The sequence below is a fragment of the Centruroides sculpturatus genome, unplaced genomic scaffold (genome assembly GCF_000671375.1).
Source record: "Centruroides sculpturatus isolate CEXI.00-Female unplaced genomic scaffold, Cexi_2.0 scaffold321, whole genome shotgun sequence".
In the NCBI taxonomy this organism is placed as follows: Eukaryota; Metazoa; Arthropoda; class Arachnida; order Scorpiones; family Buthidae; genus Centruroides; species Centruroides sculpturatus.
The window spans coordinates 110,955-129,485 of NW_019384452.1; the positions used below are offsets into that span (position 1 = coordinate 110,955).

General features: G+C 29.6%; 1 protein-coding gene across 1 annotated transcript in view; it reads right to left on the minus strand.

The window, feature by feature from the left end:
- LOC111620570 (nucleolar protein 10-like) overlaps nt 1–18,531 on the minus strand; it is a 51,494-nt gene that overhangs the window by 29,712 nt on the left and 3,251 nt on the right. Inside the window, exons 2-7 of the mRNA XM_023362517.1 lie at nt 15,232–15,277; nt 6,963–7,061; nt 4,394–4,509; nt 3,760–3,896; nt 3,610–3,675; nt 1,207–1,267 (exon numbers count right to left, since the gene is read on the minus strand). Of these exons, the coding sequence (XP_023218285.1) occupies nt 1,207–1,267; nt 3,610–3,675; nt 3,760–3,896; nt 4,394–4,509; nt 6,963–7,061; nt 15,232–15,277 (525 nt within the window). The remainder of the gene's footprint in view (nt 1–1,206; nt 1,268–3,609; nt 3,676–3,759; nt 3,897–4,393; nt 4,510–6,962; nt 7,062–15,231; nt 15,278–18,531) is intronic.

Below are 18,531 nucleotides of genomic sequence, written 5' to 3' on the forward strand. Positions count from 1 at the left end.
ATAAGATATAGATTTCTGATATCATTATTGAAATCTTTAAATTGTTATAATATAAAATAGATATTAACATGAAAAGATAAAGCATATGTTTGTGTTGCTGTAGATTTGATTGATACCATTTAGAAAAGAGACTATATTTTGTAGAAATAATTACATAATCCAAAAAGATATGCACCTCTTTAATCAAATTAATTTAACAGTCTAATTACTATTATAATAATTGTGAGTCTACTAAATGTATAGTGAATCTAGCTAGTTTGTTGCTCATATGTATAATTACAATTATTAAGCTAGCTACTGAGATTAAGTGTAAACTTAGTCAATATAGCAGCAAACTGTTTGATATAACATTGAACTAAATTTGTAATCATCATAGGTTTGACCATTGACCTCATGATCATCAATTCATTGTCATGTTACATCATACCCTTCAGTGGAAAGTAGACAGTTCCTTCAATGACTCTTGGATCCAAAATGTTGGATTTTTTCATGTGATGATCAACAGACACTCATGCACAGTGAAATAATGTTGCCACTAGTATTTGACTGGTATATAAGAGGATCATAATTATTTCATTAAATTATTTAAGCTATAAAATATATACATCACTAAAGATATTTTATATATTATTTATTAATTAATTCCTTGCCAATAAAAAAAATACACAAGACATTGTAGCACAAAGCTATAAGCAACACAGTGTGGTTGCTGATTTTCATGTTGTAAACAAACTCTTTCATGTTCATAGAAGGGCAAAGTAGATATTCATTGGTTCTTTACAGTAATATCACAAATCATGACATTACAAGAGCACAAAGGAAAACAGTAATGTGACTACACAAATCTCATCTGACATCACACAAAAGCAACTGCATTTACTAGTTTGTGCCAGACTTAACAGTTCATAAGACATAAAAACATGATTTAAATTACAGATTCTGGTTATTTGAGTCCCTCAAAGTCTTTGATAGAAAAGTAAATACAGATAATTTATAGTTTTAAAATAAATAAAAAGTGTATACTGAGATCATTTACAAAACTTAAAATCTGTTCTTAAAACACATTGCAGTTAGTTTTTTTGTAAATTCAATCATTATCAAATCAGTGTTATAATCTATTATGCAACAATTAAACCAACCAGATGAAATAAAATATATTCTAATAAACTATAAATTTTTTAAAATTTTAATAATTAAAATTCTCACCTCTTTTGTGCCACACACAACTAGATGATGTACTGGATTCACTTCACAAACATTTATGGAACTAATGTAAAATAAAGAAATATTAATTAAAACAAATGTAGACTAATTGAAAACAATATGTATCCTTATATGTTATATATTGAGACAAATATATTCAACTCTGTTCATCACACTATAAAGCAAAAAAGAATAAAAACACTGGAAAACTTTCAAGAGTACAATTTAATTGTATTTCTGAAAGTTTTCAAGTGCTTTTATTCTTTTTTTTTCTTTTTGCTTCATACAATCTATATGATATATTGAACTTCTTTGTAAACACTTTGTCCTATGAGCACTAAAAATTTTTTTATTTAGACCCATTATGGTTTTGATCAGGCAAGATTGTGAGGAATTGAATTCAATGTATCCAAGACAGACCACTTATAAAAAGTTCCTGGAGTTGCCTGCTTAGATCTGATTCTGGGTCCCTCAGAGCAATAGACTGATGACACATTTACACTTCAGCCATTTGACCAACAACATACTTGTCTTAAGTTGAAAATAAAGCATTTTATTTTGTTTTTATAACATTTTATGATTTAAAAGAATAATTATTTTTCTCAAAATTGTTTTGTGCTCATTATCAGTTAACAGTATCATTTCCAACATATGGAAAATCATTACAATATCTAAAGATTTAAAGCTGGGTATATTATTATTAATAATGAAATTAGATATATTGGCCTAAAGATGGGTGATTAAACTGCCTTTTTTGCAACTATTTAGACATAATTACATAACTGGTTTGTTAATAACCTTTGACTACTGGTGAATATTGAACTATGGTTAATGTTTGTACATTATGCTGTCATAATATTATAATGTTATCCATAAAAATGATAAAATGAAGATATTATATTTCCTAGTTTTTATAACTGGCAAAATCATTATGGTAGCTAATGTTCAAATTCATATTCTTCCTATTATATGTATAGGATAATAACATGCTGCAAATTTCATTGAATATGTTTGAAAATATCATTTACAAGGTGTACTTATTGAAGTTTTGAAAATTATTTCCTGACATGTTAAAAAGTGACAAAAGAAGGCAATACTGATTTATATTTGTGATGATCTTGAAAGTGTTTGGAACAAATCCATTTAGGTGGAAAACCATATATCATCAATTGGAAAGTGAAAAACACGAACATATTGAATATGGTAGCAAAGAGCAGCCTGAAGCAAATAGTTACACTTTAGGAAGGTTTATTTTGACATAAAATTTTACTAACAGTGTGTAAAGAATTCAAAGAAAAAATTTTCCAGTAATATATCTCCAAGTAAGTCTGCACTGTATGAACTTGTTTGAAGGTTTCATAATACATGGATTGGATTTTTTTATAACTTTGTGCACACCAGGGTGTATAATAAATAAAAACATACTTACTCGTGCCTCTAACCGGTGTGTAGAAATACAAAAATAAATAATTTTGTAAAAACAAACGTTTTCCAAACACCTTCTGTGTCCTTCTTCAGGTAAAATGGTTGTATTCCTTATTCTCGAGCATCATCACGCAATTTTTTAAAAAGAAAAATTCAAACGATGTTTCGATTGCGCAACATCTATTGCGCATGCATTGTATCTGTCATGTTCCTTTCATTCAGAGAGGAGTAAATGCGATGCTGAATGAAAGGAACACAACAGATACAATGCATGCGCAATAGATATTGTGCACAGGTCATGTTTTAATAATAAAAAAATTGAAAGATTGAGTAAGAAAACTTTTAGTGCACCAGATATGATATATTGATAAACAGTGTAGATTGTTCTTTAAGATAATCAATGATACATGGGTATAAGTTGCAAACAATAGATTTCAAACAATCCCAGAAAAAATTTAAAAGCCTGAAGTTTGGGTACCTGAGTGGCCATTCAATTAGTCTCTTGTGCTTAGTCTTGCTTAGAAGCACTGTACTTCTTTTAGAATTTTAACTTATGGAGAATTTTATATTTTAAAAAATTTGAAATCAAAATAAGCTTAAAATTGATGACAAAAACTTTTCAGTTGTCAAGAGAAATTGTAAAATGTGGATTGATGCAGAATTTAGTATATTCTCATATCTATTTATCTTGTTCTCATTTGAATTTTACTGTATATGTTAAATTTTAGTTAAACTCGATGCTTGTAGTGTTATGTTTAATTAAAATTTGAACTTTATTTGTCACTTAAAATATTTTCAAAAACAATTTCTGTATACAGAAAAATACAGAAATGGCACTGTGAAGTAAAAATGCATTTCCTTTAAGTTCATTTATTTTAATGTTTTAATCACAATAAAACTTTCAATATTAAATTAATAATACATTTCACAGTTAAAATTATATAGTAAAATATTTTAAAAATTTATATTCATTCAAATTACCTAGAATCTGACTGCAATGAATTCAAAAACTGTCCCTGTTCAAGATTCAACCTATATATTTCTGAACTGAAAATTTATTAAACAATGATTTATTTTAAAGATTTACACTGTAAATCAATTTTTCATAAAACAAAAATATATAAATCTTACCCTGATCCCACACAATATAAGTCACAAGATGGTGAATGATAAGCAATATCTCTTCCAAATTTAGGAATTCTGATTCTGTAATAACGTCCGTAAGCAACGTGAAATTCAATGTAACGATCATCTTGAAGGAAAACAACCTAGAATAGTTTGAAATGTAATTAAAGCTACATTTATCATAAACAAATAATCATTTCTATCATTTTTCTTCATCCTATTGTTGAAACTAAATGGAAATCTGTAAGGTATGTTATTTGTCAATAAGTTTTCTACTTAATATGCCTTAAAAATAGATATAGCAGTTATTCTTGAACTTTCTCAAGCCATCTTCAGAGAACCATCCTAAAAACAATAGTTATAACTTGCAGCCACATGAACAGCCCCACGACCCCCATTGAGTAAATTTGTTTAAAGTTCTCCTCTGCATAGTATTTTTCATTTTCAAATTTTTTTTTCATATCATGAAATAATATTTTCACATTACATCTAATTTTATTTAATTAAAATGTTACTTTTGTTTCATGCCCTGAGGCTACCCCACAGCTCCCCGGAGAATTGTGACCCCTACTTTAGGAAGCTCTGATATAAAGTATCATTTTTTATTTGTAAAAAATAAACTTAAAATAAGAATTCTTACTTTTGAATAATCATCTGATAAAATTTCAAATTTTACAACTTCCGAATCCATACATCGTTCAAATTTCATAGATAACTGATTTACGTCATAACAACGAATCCTTGGCTTGTAAATTCCTAAAATAAATTAATAATATTAGTAATTTCTGAAATGTAAATTGTATTTAAAATGCAACTTAAAACTTTAAATGACTATGAGCAGGAGGATTGTATTCAAACTGAAAAAGTCGATCATAGAAAAGATAAAATTTTGGAATGAATGACAGTCATTCATTCCAAAATTTGAAATTTTATATTATTGTTCTCCATCAAATTCTAAAATAGACCAAAAAGTTTGAGACCTAAAGCAGACTTATAATAAGGTTAAAAACATTTATCCAAATCCAATTGAAAAATTAAACACCTGATGTGAAAATAAGGTTTTTGGTGAGTAGCTCAAAATTAATTAATTATTCTGAATCCAAGTCTGACCATGACATCATGCTTTCATTTCACTATCATTCAAAAAAAATAACAGCATTTTACATTAACTTTTACATTTTAAATCATGTATACACAATAATTTTGTCTTTTATGTACAGTGGAATCTGGAGAATTCAAATCAAGATAACTCAAAGTCATGTTTATTTGAAGTCATTTTCTTTCCCGTATCATCTAGTATAGAGAATTACATATTTAATTAAACTGGTTATCTCAAATTTGTTGAACTGTTTAACTCAAATAGAGTTGCAATACAGTATTTTCATAGCCTCCTTGAAATTTTAATTTAAATACAATAATTAATGTAAGTTCGCCAACTTCCAGGGGGAATCGTTGATCCCGCATCAGGATGATCTTAGGGTTGTTCGTGTGTGGGTGTGGCGGAGGAGACACGGATGACAAGAATCTCACAAAAACCCGTTTATTTCAAACATAAAATAACTTACACTATGACACAAAAATGTTCTTTATGCAATTGGAGGTTCGAATTGTCAATGGTATTTCTAATGTAGCTCAAAGGAAAGCCCCGGGGCAACGGCAGATGTGAAGATTCGTCAGTCGGTGTCGGCAGTCTCAGTCTGTAGTCACAGGTTAGCAGTTGGGCACAACAGATGGAAAACTGCTTTTGCGCGTTGACTAACCATGTGCAGGTACACAGTTTTCGGAAAGTAAGTCTGTCCTTGAAGATTGGGGATTATATCAATCTCCATTCTTTTTTTTGTTTTCTTCTGATTGGCTCCACGTCCCTTTTTTCTGATTGGTCTCTTGTCTGTCTCTAAGTGAAAGACGATTCCTGTTCAAGTCACCAGAAAGATCAGCTTCAAAGAATCTACTTGACACCATCCGTTACTGTGGATGCAAAATGTTGATGGAACTTTGAAATTTGCACTCATATTTTCCACCATTGTTGTCTAGTCTGTGACGTTTTTGAAATTTAACAACCCAACGTAATGTCCCTTTTCGTCATTAACTTTTCCCCCTTTTCAAAATTTCTATGTTCTAATTATTTGCATATGAGCGACTTGTCAAAGGTCCATCTCTACTGGAGGTTGTTCGTTTACAATTATTAATCATTTATAATTATTGCGTTCTGTTTACATCAATAGCGTTTTTTTTTTTCTCTCGTCACAGTTTCATATGACTAGAACAACTAATTCAATCTTTGATCAATTTTTAACAATGGACAATTTTTCTAGTTTCGTTTTTGGGACCTGACATTAGCATTCATCTATTGAATAAACTGTAACTGCCATTCAAATCTACTTTTTTTTTTAACTTCTTTTTTATTTGATTGCAAAAGGATTTCATTGACTAGCTGACATAATAAATAAATGGCTTTTTGATAAAGTAATTTAAAAAATGACTATAAGCTGATTCTACATAAAAATTTTTACCTTTACAGAAAACTTTTAAAAATATAACAATATAATAAAGAGTGGTATGTTTGATAAAAATAAAGATCAATACTTGGTGCAAAATATCACAATTTAAAAAAATTTTTACTAAACACTCAGGGATGATGAGCATTTCTCAATAGCAACCATTAAGTTAAGTGTTTTCAAGCTTCTGGACATCAAGAGGTTTACAATGACACAACAGTTCTACATAATAAGACCCACAGAAATATTAAATGGATAGTTTATTATGGGTCACCAATAAACCAATGCACAAAATCTCAATTTTTAGCCAAACCTCCATAACTCAAAACTTTTAAATTCAAATTCTGGATCTCCAACCAATTAGAGTTAACCAGGTTCCACTGTGCTGATTTATTAATCTTGTTCTTATTATTTTTGTATTTATCATTACTATTTAGACCTGAATTGGCAATTCTGTAAACTATCTCCTCCTATTAGTCCATTGACTTAAGTACTAACTTTCTTACAAGAATTTCTGTTGCTGTTTGAGTCATGGAAATCGAAAATTAAACTACTTTCAGGAAAATGAATGTAAAAATTATAATAATTAAAAGAATAAATTTTTTGTAAATTTTACAAGCTCATTTACAGTATTGTACCTCATTTCTTTATCATTCATTATTTCTACCACTTTCTTTTAACATTTTAAAAAATTATTAATATTTCACTTACCGGTAACCAAAACATATTGGCCATCTTTTGACACTTTCACACAATTACTAATTCCGGGCATTTCAAAATCTTGAATAAGTTCAATACGTCTACGGATATCTGTAATTGATCAAACTATTAGATATCATCAAAATAACTTGTATATATCCAATATGTGATGTAAAATAATTTAAAAAAACAGAAAAACATTTCTTATAATGAAGTTCAAATACAAATTCTAGTGCTAAAAATTTTTAAAATATACATTTGGCACATTTCCTAGTAAAGCCACTTCGTTAAAAGACAGTTAAGCTATTTCCACTTTAAGTTAGTCGCTGTAGTGCTAATGCAGCAAGGTTCACAAGTGCTGAAGATAGAAGTTAAGATGGCTGTCACCATAAATTATTTGCATATTATGTACTATACTGCAAATGAAAAGATTTGGCTACTTTGCTCCAAAATGAACTATCACTTTTTTAGTTTGGCACACAAAACATCACTTGGTGCATCAGCTACTTTTTGGGCTACAAAAATTTAACTTGGATACATGTTTGGCTACATAAATTATTTCTTTGTTTGTTTTGGCTTAGATTGGCAAATCTACTCATGTTCACATGTAGTTTTATAGTCTACATGTGGCCTAAGACAATTTTTTTCTTTAAATGTGGCCCAAGGAAGCCAAAAGGTTAGATACTCCAACTATAGACTAATGTTGGCCAACTGTGGCTCACAACATGCATGCAGCTCTTCTAGATTCTTACTGCAATTCCCATAAATTACACTAATTTCTTTTTATAAACTTGGTACATTCTACTTACATATATATAATATTTTTGGACGTTTTCTGACTATTATTTAGTGTAATATACACAGAGACTGTAAATGTAACTCACAACTTAACCTCAAACAAGTATGTCCACAAGAAAATTTTGGTCTGTGGAGAAATTTGGACATTGATCAACTCAAGGTTAAGCAAAGTATTACAAAATAAATGCAAAATGCTTGGTTCCTTTTTTCCACACATTGGGGGGCTTTTATTCAAATCTAAAACTAAACATGAAATGACTGTTATCAATAAATAACATTGTGAGTGTGATTGTCGTCCTTTGTGGAAAAGAGCCAAGAACCTATAAACTTATTTCAAGCATGTAGCAACATATTTCACACTTACTTGTTATAATTAAACAAGTGAATTTCATATTAATAAAGTAAAATGGAACTTTTATGATCATTAATCTATACATGTTTGTAACATTTAAAAAAATTCATGATAGTGGTCCATGAAGTCAGAAAGGTAGGCAACTGCTGGTACATACTATTTTCACATAGCATCACTTTGCATATATTTCAAAAAAAAAACTCTCCATGCTGCCAACAAGATGTTAATGTCTTTATAGTTAATGACTTGGCCTAGGGATACAGTTTTATACATGTGTAATGCCCCTGCATATTGCATGTGATGTCTACTCCACAATTTATGGATCACTCTGGTCTGGCTCCAGTTAATAAAAATAGACTTATATTACGTTCGCACACAATCCATGACTCACTTCGATCTCGATTTACCTACAATCTGGATTGTGACAGTCGCCAGTCGAACGTCATGCTGTTCATACAGGCAATCCGCTCGAGAAGAACCCGGCTATTACATGCGATGATAAAACTGACATAACTATGTGGTAAGTCACGAACAACAACAAACAAAATGGAAGTTTTGGTTAGAAATAAATACTTTTTCTCGCCATACATGTAATAATAGACAGATGTCATCATCTCTCCAGATGTCTTTTTTATTTCTCTGTCAATAGCCCAACACGTGTTCCCCAGCCATCTTGTGTTTTCTCGCGCGCGTGGGATTGTGGGATCTCTCTTATGACTGGATCTAGCTTGAAGAACTCTCTCCAGTCGATTGCTATTGAACCTCGTTTCAGTCGAGATTGAAACGGTCGAGAGCGTTCGCACCACCGAACTGTCTCCGACCTTAGTCACAATCTAGATCGAAATGCTCGGTGCGAACGGGGTATTAGGATCAGATAGGAGTGTTCCTTAGTGGCTTATGCCATATCTGATTGGACTTCTGGATGCCATCCTGATGCTCTCTTTATCTTATTTTCAGTGATCTCATGGTGGCACCAATGTAGTGTATCTTATGTATAATTCTGTGATGTTTAATTAACTGGTATTTTATATACTCTGGAAACATGCAATTAATCAACAGATTCCTTGTGACTGTGTACAATTCTGTAGATGATGAGATTTCTTTTAAGGATAACCCTACACTAGTATTTTATTCCAATCTCTTTAAAGATGTTACATAGGAGTGAAGCATATTCATGAGTGTGATCTACCTCATGGTATGGAATCCATTTTATTGCATGAGTATTTCCCTTATACTCATGATAAAATGGATTTCATGCAATTTCTGGGTGAGAATTCTCAAGTGATGTATTACATTATTCTTCGTATTTGAGTCAATAGCTGTGTCTGTGTTGGATAGAAAGCTGTACAATGTTGGAAAGCACTCAAATTTCACTTGCTTTGTATATTTGACTTCTTTATCATAGCTTTAGTTTTGTCAAGTGAATTGAATATTGTGACAGAACTACTCTGAAAGTCTAAATTTAATGCATTAAAGTGAGGAAAAACATATCTGCCAAATATGCAACCCTTTAGATCCTAGGAGACAATTGCCCAACTCAAAAGGATGCTCTGAAAAGAAAAACTTAAGTTCATCTTGTAACTTCAATATACATGTCAATACTTTACATTATGAGACCCAATGAACTTCTGTATGCAACAGCAGCATTATATTCTTGCTATCCATTTCGTAACAGATAGAAGTAAATATTCTTGCATTATGGACCTAGCCTTTACAAAGTTGACTACTTCACTGAGGACAGTTTGCAAGTTTGCAGATATTTTCTTTGTGGCCAATGCTTCTCAGTGAATAATACAATGTATCCAATTTGGGGGCTACCTTTTGAATATGGCTGACAGTCTGCTATGTCTTCCTGTCATAAGTTTGTTTTATCTCTGTAAATGCTACACATTTGGTCTACTCAATGTTAATGTTTTACATAAAATTATCAACAAGAAATAAAATGTCTTTTCCTCTTGATATACTTTCTAACAGTTGACAAAAGAGATTTTCCTGAATTGAATTATTTGATATGCACTGTAACTAACATAAACTGGAATGTGCACCAATCCAGCTACATCAGTTTACTTGCAGATCTGCAATGCATAGTATAAACTATTCTTAATATGATCAACTAATTGGCATTTAAAGAGATCTGCAAAGAGGACGACTCTTTGTAGATCTTTGTTGACCTTTTCTTCCAGAATATTCTAAATTACTTAATAAATATTAATTTAATTATAATTATTAAATTTTATATGAGGTGGTTAATAACACCTACCTCTTAGAATCTACAAGAAATTACTTTGAATTACAAAATAATTTCTTGTAATGGTAAAATTAGAAATTTTTAGATAAGAAAGTAATTAATAGTAATGGTAAAATAGCCCAATTTAATATGGCAATTGTTTAGTTTGTGATGGAGCTGCTTCCAACTAACATCACTTTCATGAAAGAACTACTGTGAACCACTGAATTGTTTGAACACTAAAATCAGAGAACTACATACAAAAATTGACAGTATGCTAGCACATAGAGCAAAGATGACCTTAGAGAAGTGGCCAATCTGGACTGGGGATTCTGTGTCATACACCTTATAGCCCAGACTTTGCCACTGACTGACTAACATCTATTTCATGCCCTATGGTGCTTTTTGCCAACATACAGTTTAATGACAATATGTGATGCTTGAGAATTTCTTCAAAGAAAAACCCATCATCTTATACTCACAGGATTGAAAGTTTGCAGCAAAGATGGCGAATGTGATTGATATTGATTGTGATTACCTACCAGCTGAACTTAATCATTGTTGAGTTGTCAATATAGTTTTTTTCAGTGTCTAAATTTCACTTTTACAGCCTGATAATTAGAATTGATGTGCAGCAATATTGGCCAGTATGGTGCACATCAAATATGGTGGGGACATGAAGCATTCTCCATGTCTCCACCATAATGGCCAATATTGCTGCACATCATGTTGTGACATTCCAAATCAAAAACAAATTATAAAGGTAAGGATTGGATTCAAAACTTGGATCTTCTTTAATGATATGCCCATACTTAACTGTTCATCATCTAAGTGACTCCATATACTGTGTGCTGAGAATATCAACCATGTAACATATGGAGAAGACATTCCAAAGTTCAGAAATTTATTAAAATCAACTGTAATCCATATGGACTTTCATAAGCTAGAGCAAGAAAACGACATTAGCACACATTTTTTTGAAAGTCACAATCAGACTGAAAGGAAGTGTTATTACTACTAACATGTACAGGAAGCCCTTTCATAATACACTGTTCACATTCTGGGTCTCTAATGGCCCACTCAATTACAAGCTTGTGATCTTTAGAGCTCATTAAAAAAGCCCAAACATATTGTCAATACATCTGAGACAGAATGCATGAGCTGGAGTACTTCAAGACACTTGGCAGTCAGTTCAGTTTCTAATATCTATCTAGCATCTATGATTGAAAGATTCCAACTAGAACTGAATGCCAAACTGAGCCTCAGGCAAATATGAGTATAGAATCCATTTCATTCAGATATGCCTGTTCCAGGACTGTCAGCAGGAACAGCTGCTTGATATTTCATCAGACAGTAAACTAAAAAGTCATTTTATCAAGACAAATCTGTTTCAATTTTGGGATGAGTTGATGAAAGAAGATCTTGAATTGGTTAGGCTTGCTATGAATGTTATGATGCATTTTGTAACTTCCTACCTTTGTAAGTCTGATTTTTCTTATTGACTGCTTTTAAGACCAAATACAGACATAAACTTAAAGTTGAACCTGGCTTACAATTGAAATTGTATCAAATCAAACCTAATATCGAAAAATTGTTCATCACATCAAGTACCTCATTCCCATTTAAGTATTGTACTGTACTGTACATGTAACCGTTTTGTCTATATAATATTGTTGTACTTGATTATGTGAGACAATAAATTATGGAAATTAATTTTTTTCACTTAAGGCATTTCTATATGAGCACACCAGATTGTTATTGTTCTCAATGATGATCAAAGATGTAAATGTAGAAGCTTCAATAGTCTATAGAAGTTTGTATTTATGTCCAAGAAGTATACTGCCAGAACCATAGACCTAAGAACCACTACCATAGACAATTGAATTAGAATATCATATTTTTTGATGACCAAAAGTGTTGAACTGCCTGTATATCTAAGTGTAAATTTTGGTGCAAACAGCTCAGCATAATCATTTTGGCACATCATATGGCTCTCTGAGAAATAAGCATTCACTGTGCTGAAGAAATAATTTTGGAGGCAGAAAACTATTGTGGATGATGTTTCATCTCTTGTTAGTCTAAGCATAGGAAAAAATCTCCCATAAACACTTCATTTTTTAAAAAATGAATACAAGAGGATTCATGAAAATATTGGCATTTGTACAAAAAACAAATTTTATGTTCTGTGTGTGCTCAAAGGCTACATCTAAACTATCCATGATGAAAAATAGATACTGTACATTACTTCATTCCAAAAGACAAAAAAAATTTGAATGAAATAAGAATCTCAATTGCCTAAAAATTTTAAAGCAGCAGTGGCAGGAAAAATTATGAAAAAATGTGAGTAGAAAGTTGTAAAGACTAAAATTCTTCTTCATGATAACATCCATCAATTATGTCCAATTTGATCTATGGCAGGGCTTCTTAAACTTTTTGTATTCATGACCCTATTTATGATTGTGATTTTTTTTGCGACCCAAAAATATAAAATAAAGATATATACAAATTTGCAAAAACAATAATGATGTGCTACCACAGTTCACTCTTGTGTTACAATGGAACATAGACAACTAAATACACTGAAAAGCGACAACACTATACTAGTTCACACTACAATCAGGGTTGCTGAATCATTGTCTCGCTGCACCAGAAGTGACACAAACTGCAACTCACGAAACCTATGACACAAAGCATGCCTCACTTTCAAACTCATTTTCAAACTCTCACAAATTAATTTCAATATTTTGCATTAAAATCTCGCGACCCCAAGATTTTGCTAAGTGACCCCAAATGGGGTCACGACCCATAGTTTAAGAAGCCCTGATCTATTGTGATATAGGGAAAATAACATTGTAAAATACCTCTTTGTACAGCTCAGACCTGTCTTCTGATTTTCATTTTTTTCATAAATAATGAAAATAAATCAAGAAAATCAAAATTCCACACGGACAAACAGATCAAGATTACCCTACAACAGTTTTACAAAAAGAACAATATTTTCTACATCATTAATTTCAGAAATGACCAAAATATTTAAAATGTGCAAATGTGCTTTTACAGGATATATCCTGTAAAAGTATAGAAGTTTCAGGTCCCTCTATTGAATATTTTTTTTTATTTATTTAAAAGTCCAGATAGACCTTAAGCCATCCTCATATAAATATAGTATAGTATTATATAAATATTAAATATAAATATTGCTAATCTGAATCTGCATTATTCCAAACTCTACTTAATCCAAACCAATTTTGTTTAAATTTTCCTTTTACTACTTTTGCCAAGTTAATAATTTATTTTATACAATTTTAAACTGTATTTTATTGTAACAAATTAATTGAATACATAAAATATGCAGCACATCATATTAAATAAAATATAAAAATTTATTGAAAAAACTCATATTAAATTTGTTATATTTTTATAAGATTTCCAGTATTTAATGTAAACTATGAAAATCATTTCTAGTAATTGCAATATAGCACTTACAAGCAAAAACAAATTAAATTTTAACTTCAAACAAAGCATATTCTGATACAGACTTATTACTTAATATCTATTACATAGTCTAATATAAGCTCTACTTTATGTATACATTTTAAAAAAATATTTAAGACATATATTTCTGTCTTTTCCTTTCTTTATATTAATATATAATGTAATGCTTAATGCTGATAATCCAAACAATCCGATATACAGTATAGATATAACTGACATTATAAACGGACCACTCTGTCAAAAATATATATATAGTTATTTTTGACTGTTTATACATATATATAATTTTTTATTTCTTATTTTTGACTGTTTACATATTATGGACATTAATCAAAATATATTTACATTTATATGCATTAGCTGTTTAACAATACATTCTGAGAACTACTGTACATTGTTAAGAACACATCTTACAATGTACTGTACATACATACACAAACCTATATGGTATGGTCTTCTATTCATGTAGGCTACATGTAACAATGATAAATATTCATGTACCTAAACATATCTAAACTAGAAAGTTGCAGGCAGCTACAAATTCTTCAACTCTTTTGTAATCTTATGAGACATTTGTCATATATGCATTTTGTTGTTACATGATCCATACTTGTTATGTAATTTTATATTGTTTTATACTTTAATTACTATGTATTAATATCAATCTGTTATTCAGTGTACTTATATCAAATAAAATCCACATATTTACATTATAAGAATTAGATATAAAATAATAATTATTGTTTTCAAAGTTTCTTACCTTCTTCTTAAGATCATTATTTTGTTTATTTCTAAATGGAACTATGCATATGTGGAAACAATAAAAGAAGTGTCTAACCTGAAAGCTGTAATGATAGTCTATCGAACTTAATGTCAGATTAAAGAGACATACATACATAAATGGAACTAATTAGAAAGAAATAAAATGAAAAACAAAGAAACTTTGAAAATGTTTACCAATATTACCTCATGTATTCTGGCTTCATGTTATCTTTATAAAACACTTACTTTCAGATAGCCAACTATTTAAATTTTTATGAACGTTTTCATCCTCTTTTAGGACAGTCTCAGCTTCTTAATGTACATAAGTCACTGTTCCAACTAAATTTGAACATTTTGGCATTGAACAATATTTCAAAATGATATATTCGATCTTTACATTGTTTTTGATGGATCAAATGATAATTTAAACTATGCATTCATGACAATTTTAACAGATGGTTACCTGAAAGTCAACATTTTATAATGTTTACCAATAATTTATATTTAGCTTCTGTAATATAAATTTATTGATTTTTAGTACTTAAAATAAAATATTGATGAAACATGTCCAACTCAAAATAATTATCATTAACCACAAAAAATTTTTTACTAATTATCAGAGTTACTTTTAATTAACTATTTCTTACCAACATTTTTCTTTTGAAGTATTCTTCTTTTTCGTTCTGATATCCACTGAAAAATTCATAAAATCATCATAAGAATTAATAGGAAAAAAATATACAAATAAGCTTATCAGATAATAAATGAAAACATTCAACAAATTACTGATATTTAAAATCTTATAAAAGCAAGATTTTAATGAAGCTCAAAAATGAAATTTTTCAATTACTATGATGGTATGATACCATTATGTAAAATAAGAAATTGATTTTAGAGCACATATAACAGAAATTTTACTATAAAATAGTATAAGATCATTTTCAAAAAGCAAAATCTATTAAATTTCAATAATTTAACTACATTGCTTAACATATTCAGTTTACTCTTATCTATATAATCCCTAGTTATTTTAAATTCTCTGTCACAAAGCATTGCAATTCTTTAAATTTAAAAAAAAAAGCATATTTTGAAACTTGCACTGAAAACATTTGAGTAAAATTAGAAGTTTTGCCAACAGTATTTATGTTAAAATATAAAATATATAAATATATTGAAATTATAAATGTCTTCATTTTCAGTCATTCACAACACAAATGACACTCCAAAACAATTTTTACTTACAGAGATAATCTTTTATTTGAGGCTACACCACTGTAAAAAAATACAAAATGGATAAAAACATCCTCTGATGATTCTGTAAATACATTTTTATCCATTTTGTAATTTTTTTAGAGATGTAGCCTCAAATAAAAGATTATCTCTGTAAGTAAAAATTGTTTTGGACTGTCGCTGGTGTTGTGAATGATTGAAAATGAAGACATTTTGTAGCTTTAATACATTTATATATTTTAAATTTTACTGAAAACATTGTAAAAAACTGAACAATTATTATTGTATTTAATTAAGAATTTTTGGACCAAATATGTCTAATATTTTCTGCCCTATATATGACACATGCAACTTGTTTAATTAGATTTACACTTAAAAATATATTAAAAATGTAACTCTTTTCTTTTTTGAAAAGAGTTACATTTTTAATATATTTTTAAGTCTAGTCTAGCAATAATTTGCATAACTTTCCTGGCTTTTATGAAATTTTATTTTAAAAATAACATTTGTATTATTAATCAAACTAATTAACTAAAATTGTATGTTGCATCATCTCTTATGAGATTTTGTTATAAAAACTTTATATATTTTTAATTATTATAAAATAGCAAAATACTTAATTTTAAGGGTAAAGATGAGTTTAATAAAACACTGTAAATGCTAGCAACAAGTAAAATCTTCATTAAGTCTGACCCCTTACAAGATATGACACGTGACCACCCTCTATCTCTTTATCCCTTCAACCTTTCAAAACCAAAATTTAATAACATCAATGCCCCTTATATGCCCCATGTTTTGAGACCTGAACCAAAACGAGTAAAAAAAAATAACAAAAAAATTCTTTGGGTATGTGTGTGCGCGCACATGTGTATTGGCATCTATTTTGCTTAATATCTCTGGATGGGGTAAAGATAAAGAAACAAAATTATTTTGGTAGTTTGTTTATGTACAAGCTACCATAATAATTTTGTTTCTTTATCTTTACTCCATCCAGAGATATTAAGCAAAACAAGTATTTTTTGTTTTGCTGGCATTTACATGGAGATTTACAAATCTCCATGTAAATGCCAATACACACACCCAAAGAACTTTTTTGCCATTTTTTTTACATGGAGATTTGCAAAAAACTTGGAGGGTCCAATTTGACACAATTCCATTACTTTCCCTTGTTATGTATACATAACAGTCAGGAAAGTAAAAGTTATAGATTTGAAACTCAAAAATAAATTTATTTATCTGGAAAGTTTGTCTCAGATATGTAAGGTCCCTCGCCACTAGTCATCCTATTGTAAACCTGGCTGAACCAACAATGGATATGAAAAAAAAAGGCTCTGTTAGGCCTAGTATTCATATGTGGAAATAGGCAATGGAAACTGTTGGCAAAAATGTGTGATGATGTCACTTTTACTGTTGAAGCTGACAAAATACAAAGATGAAAATTTTCAACTTTTGTTGTCACAGAAAGCAAAACAGTAAAAATTAGACCAATAGTAAGATTGTTTAGTAATGATGTCATAATCGTAGAATGATAGATATTTAAACTATGGTGGTCAGCTTATCTAAAAAGTATAGTTTGTTCTGTTTATTATTTGAATTGAATATTAATTAAATGCAACTGGCCTATTCAACATGGCACTCAGATGGCTAATGCTTTACCCAGCATGGTATATATATATGTAAACATCCCAATGTATTAATAATCAACCAACCATCAGCCAAATTAATTGTGTGTAACCATTAAATATTAATTAATTGATCAAATTAAACTACTTATAGCAAAAAAGAACTTGTGATTGTATAATCTTAATTCAAATACTAAAGTATTTGATATCCATAATGTCTTGACATATTTTGAAAAATTTTTCTAACTCAAATTCATTTTTTTTACAAGTGATATAATTGAAAATAAAGAAAAAAACTTCAATTGATTCAATACAGTAACATTCTCCAGCACTATTTTTATCTGACAGATGACATTCCATATTCCAGTTTTTTTGTATGTGAGTACATTCGATGTGACAGGCAACAGAATGACTATTTTTAGCTTAGGTTTCTGTTGATATTTTTTATCAACCATTTCAACATGTTTGCACTGGACTTTAGTGCCCATAGGGCAAAAATAAAAAAAAAAACCAAACACCATATTGATAAAAATTTGCTTCTTGTCCTTCTTTTGAAATTTAATGGTTGTCATTATGTCAGTTTCTAGTCTAAAAACTTATCACATCTTTTGGAAAATTTGTACTTTTATTAAATTTTCATTTCGGACAGTTATGTCTCACTTCAGGCATTTCGGGTTACAAGTTCTTTTACAACTACATCACATTTTTTAAAAAGAAAGACCATAATTATAAAACATATATATAAAAAATTTTTGATTTTACTATATTGTATATAAATATACAGTCGACCCCCCATAACACGAGTTCCTATAGTTTGGATTCCTATATGACGGCGAAAAAATTGCGACGGTATCTGTACAAACATGGTAAAAAAACTCCTATAATTCGGTAAAACGTCATCGGGCAGCCAAACTACTTTCCGCCGTCCAGCGCCACGCTAAGGAGAGTTTAGGCGGGTAAATTGAGTTTATTATCGTCTGTACAGTATTATATATAAATTAGGTACTGTACATATAATTATATATAAATTAGGTACTGTATATATAATTATATATTAACTTAATTTATTGTAACTTTATTATAATTATATATATA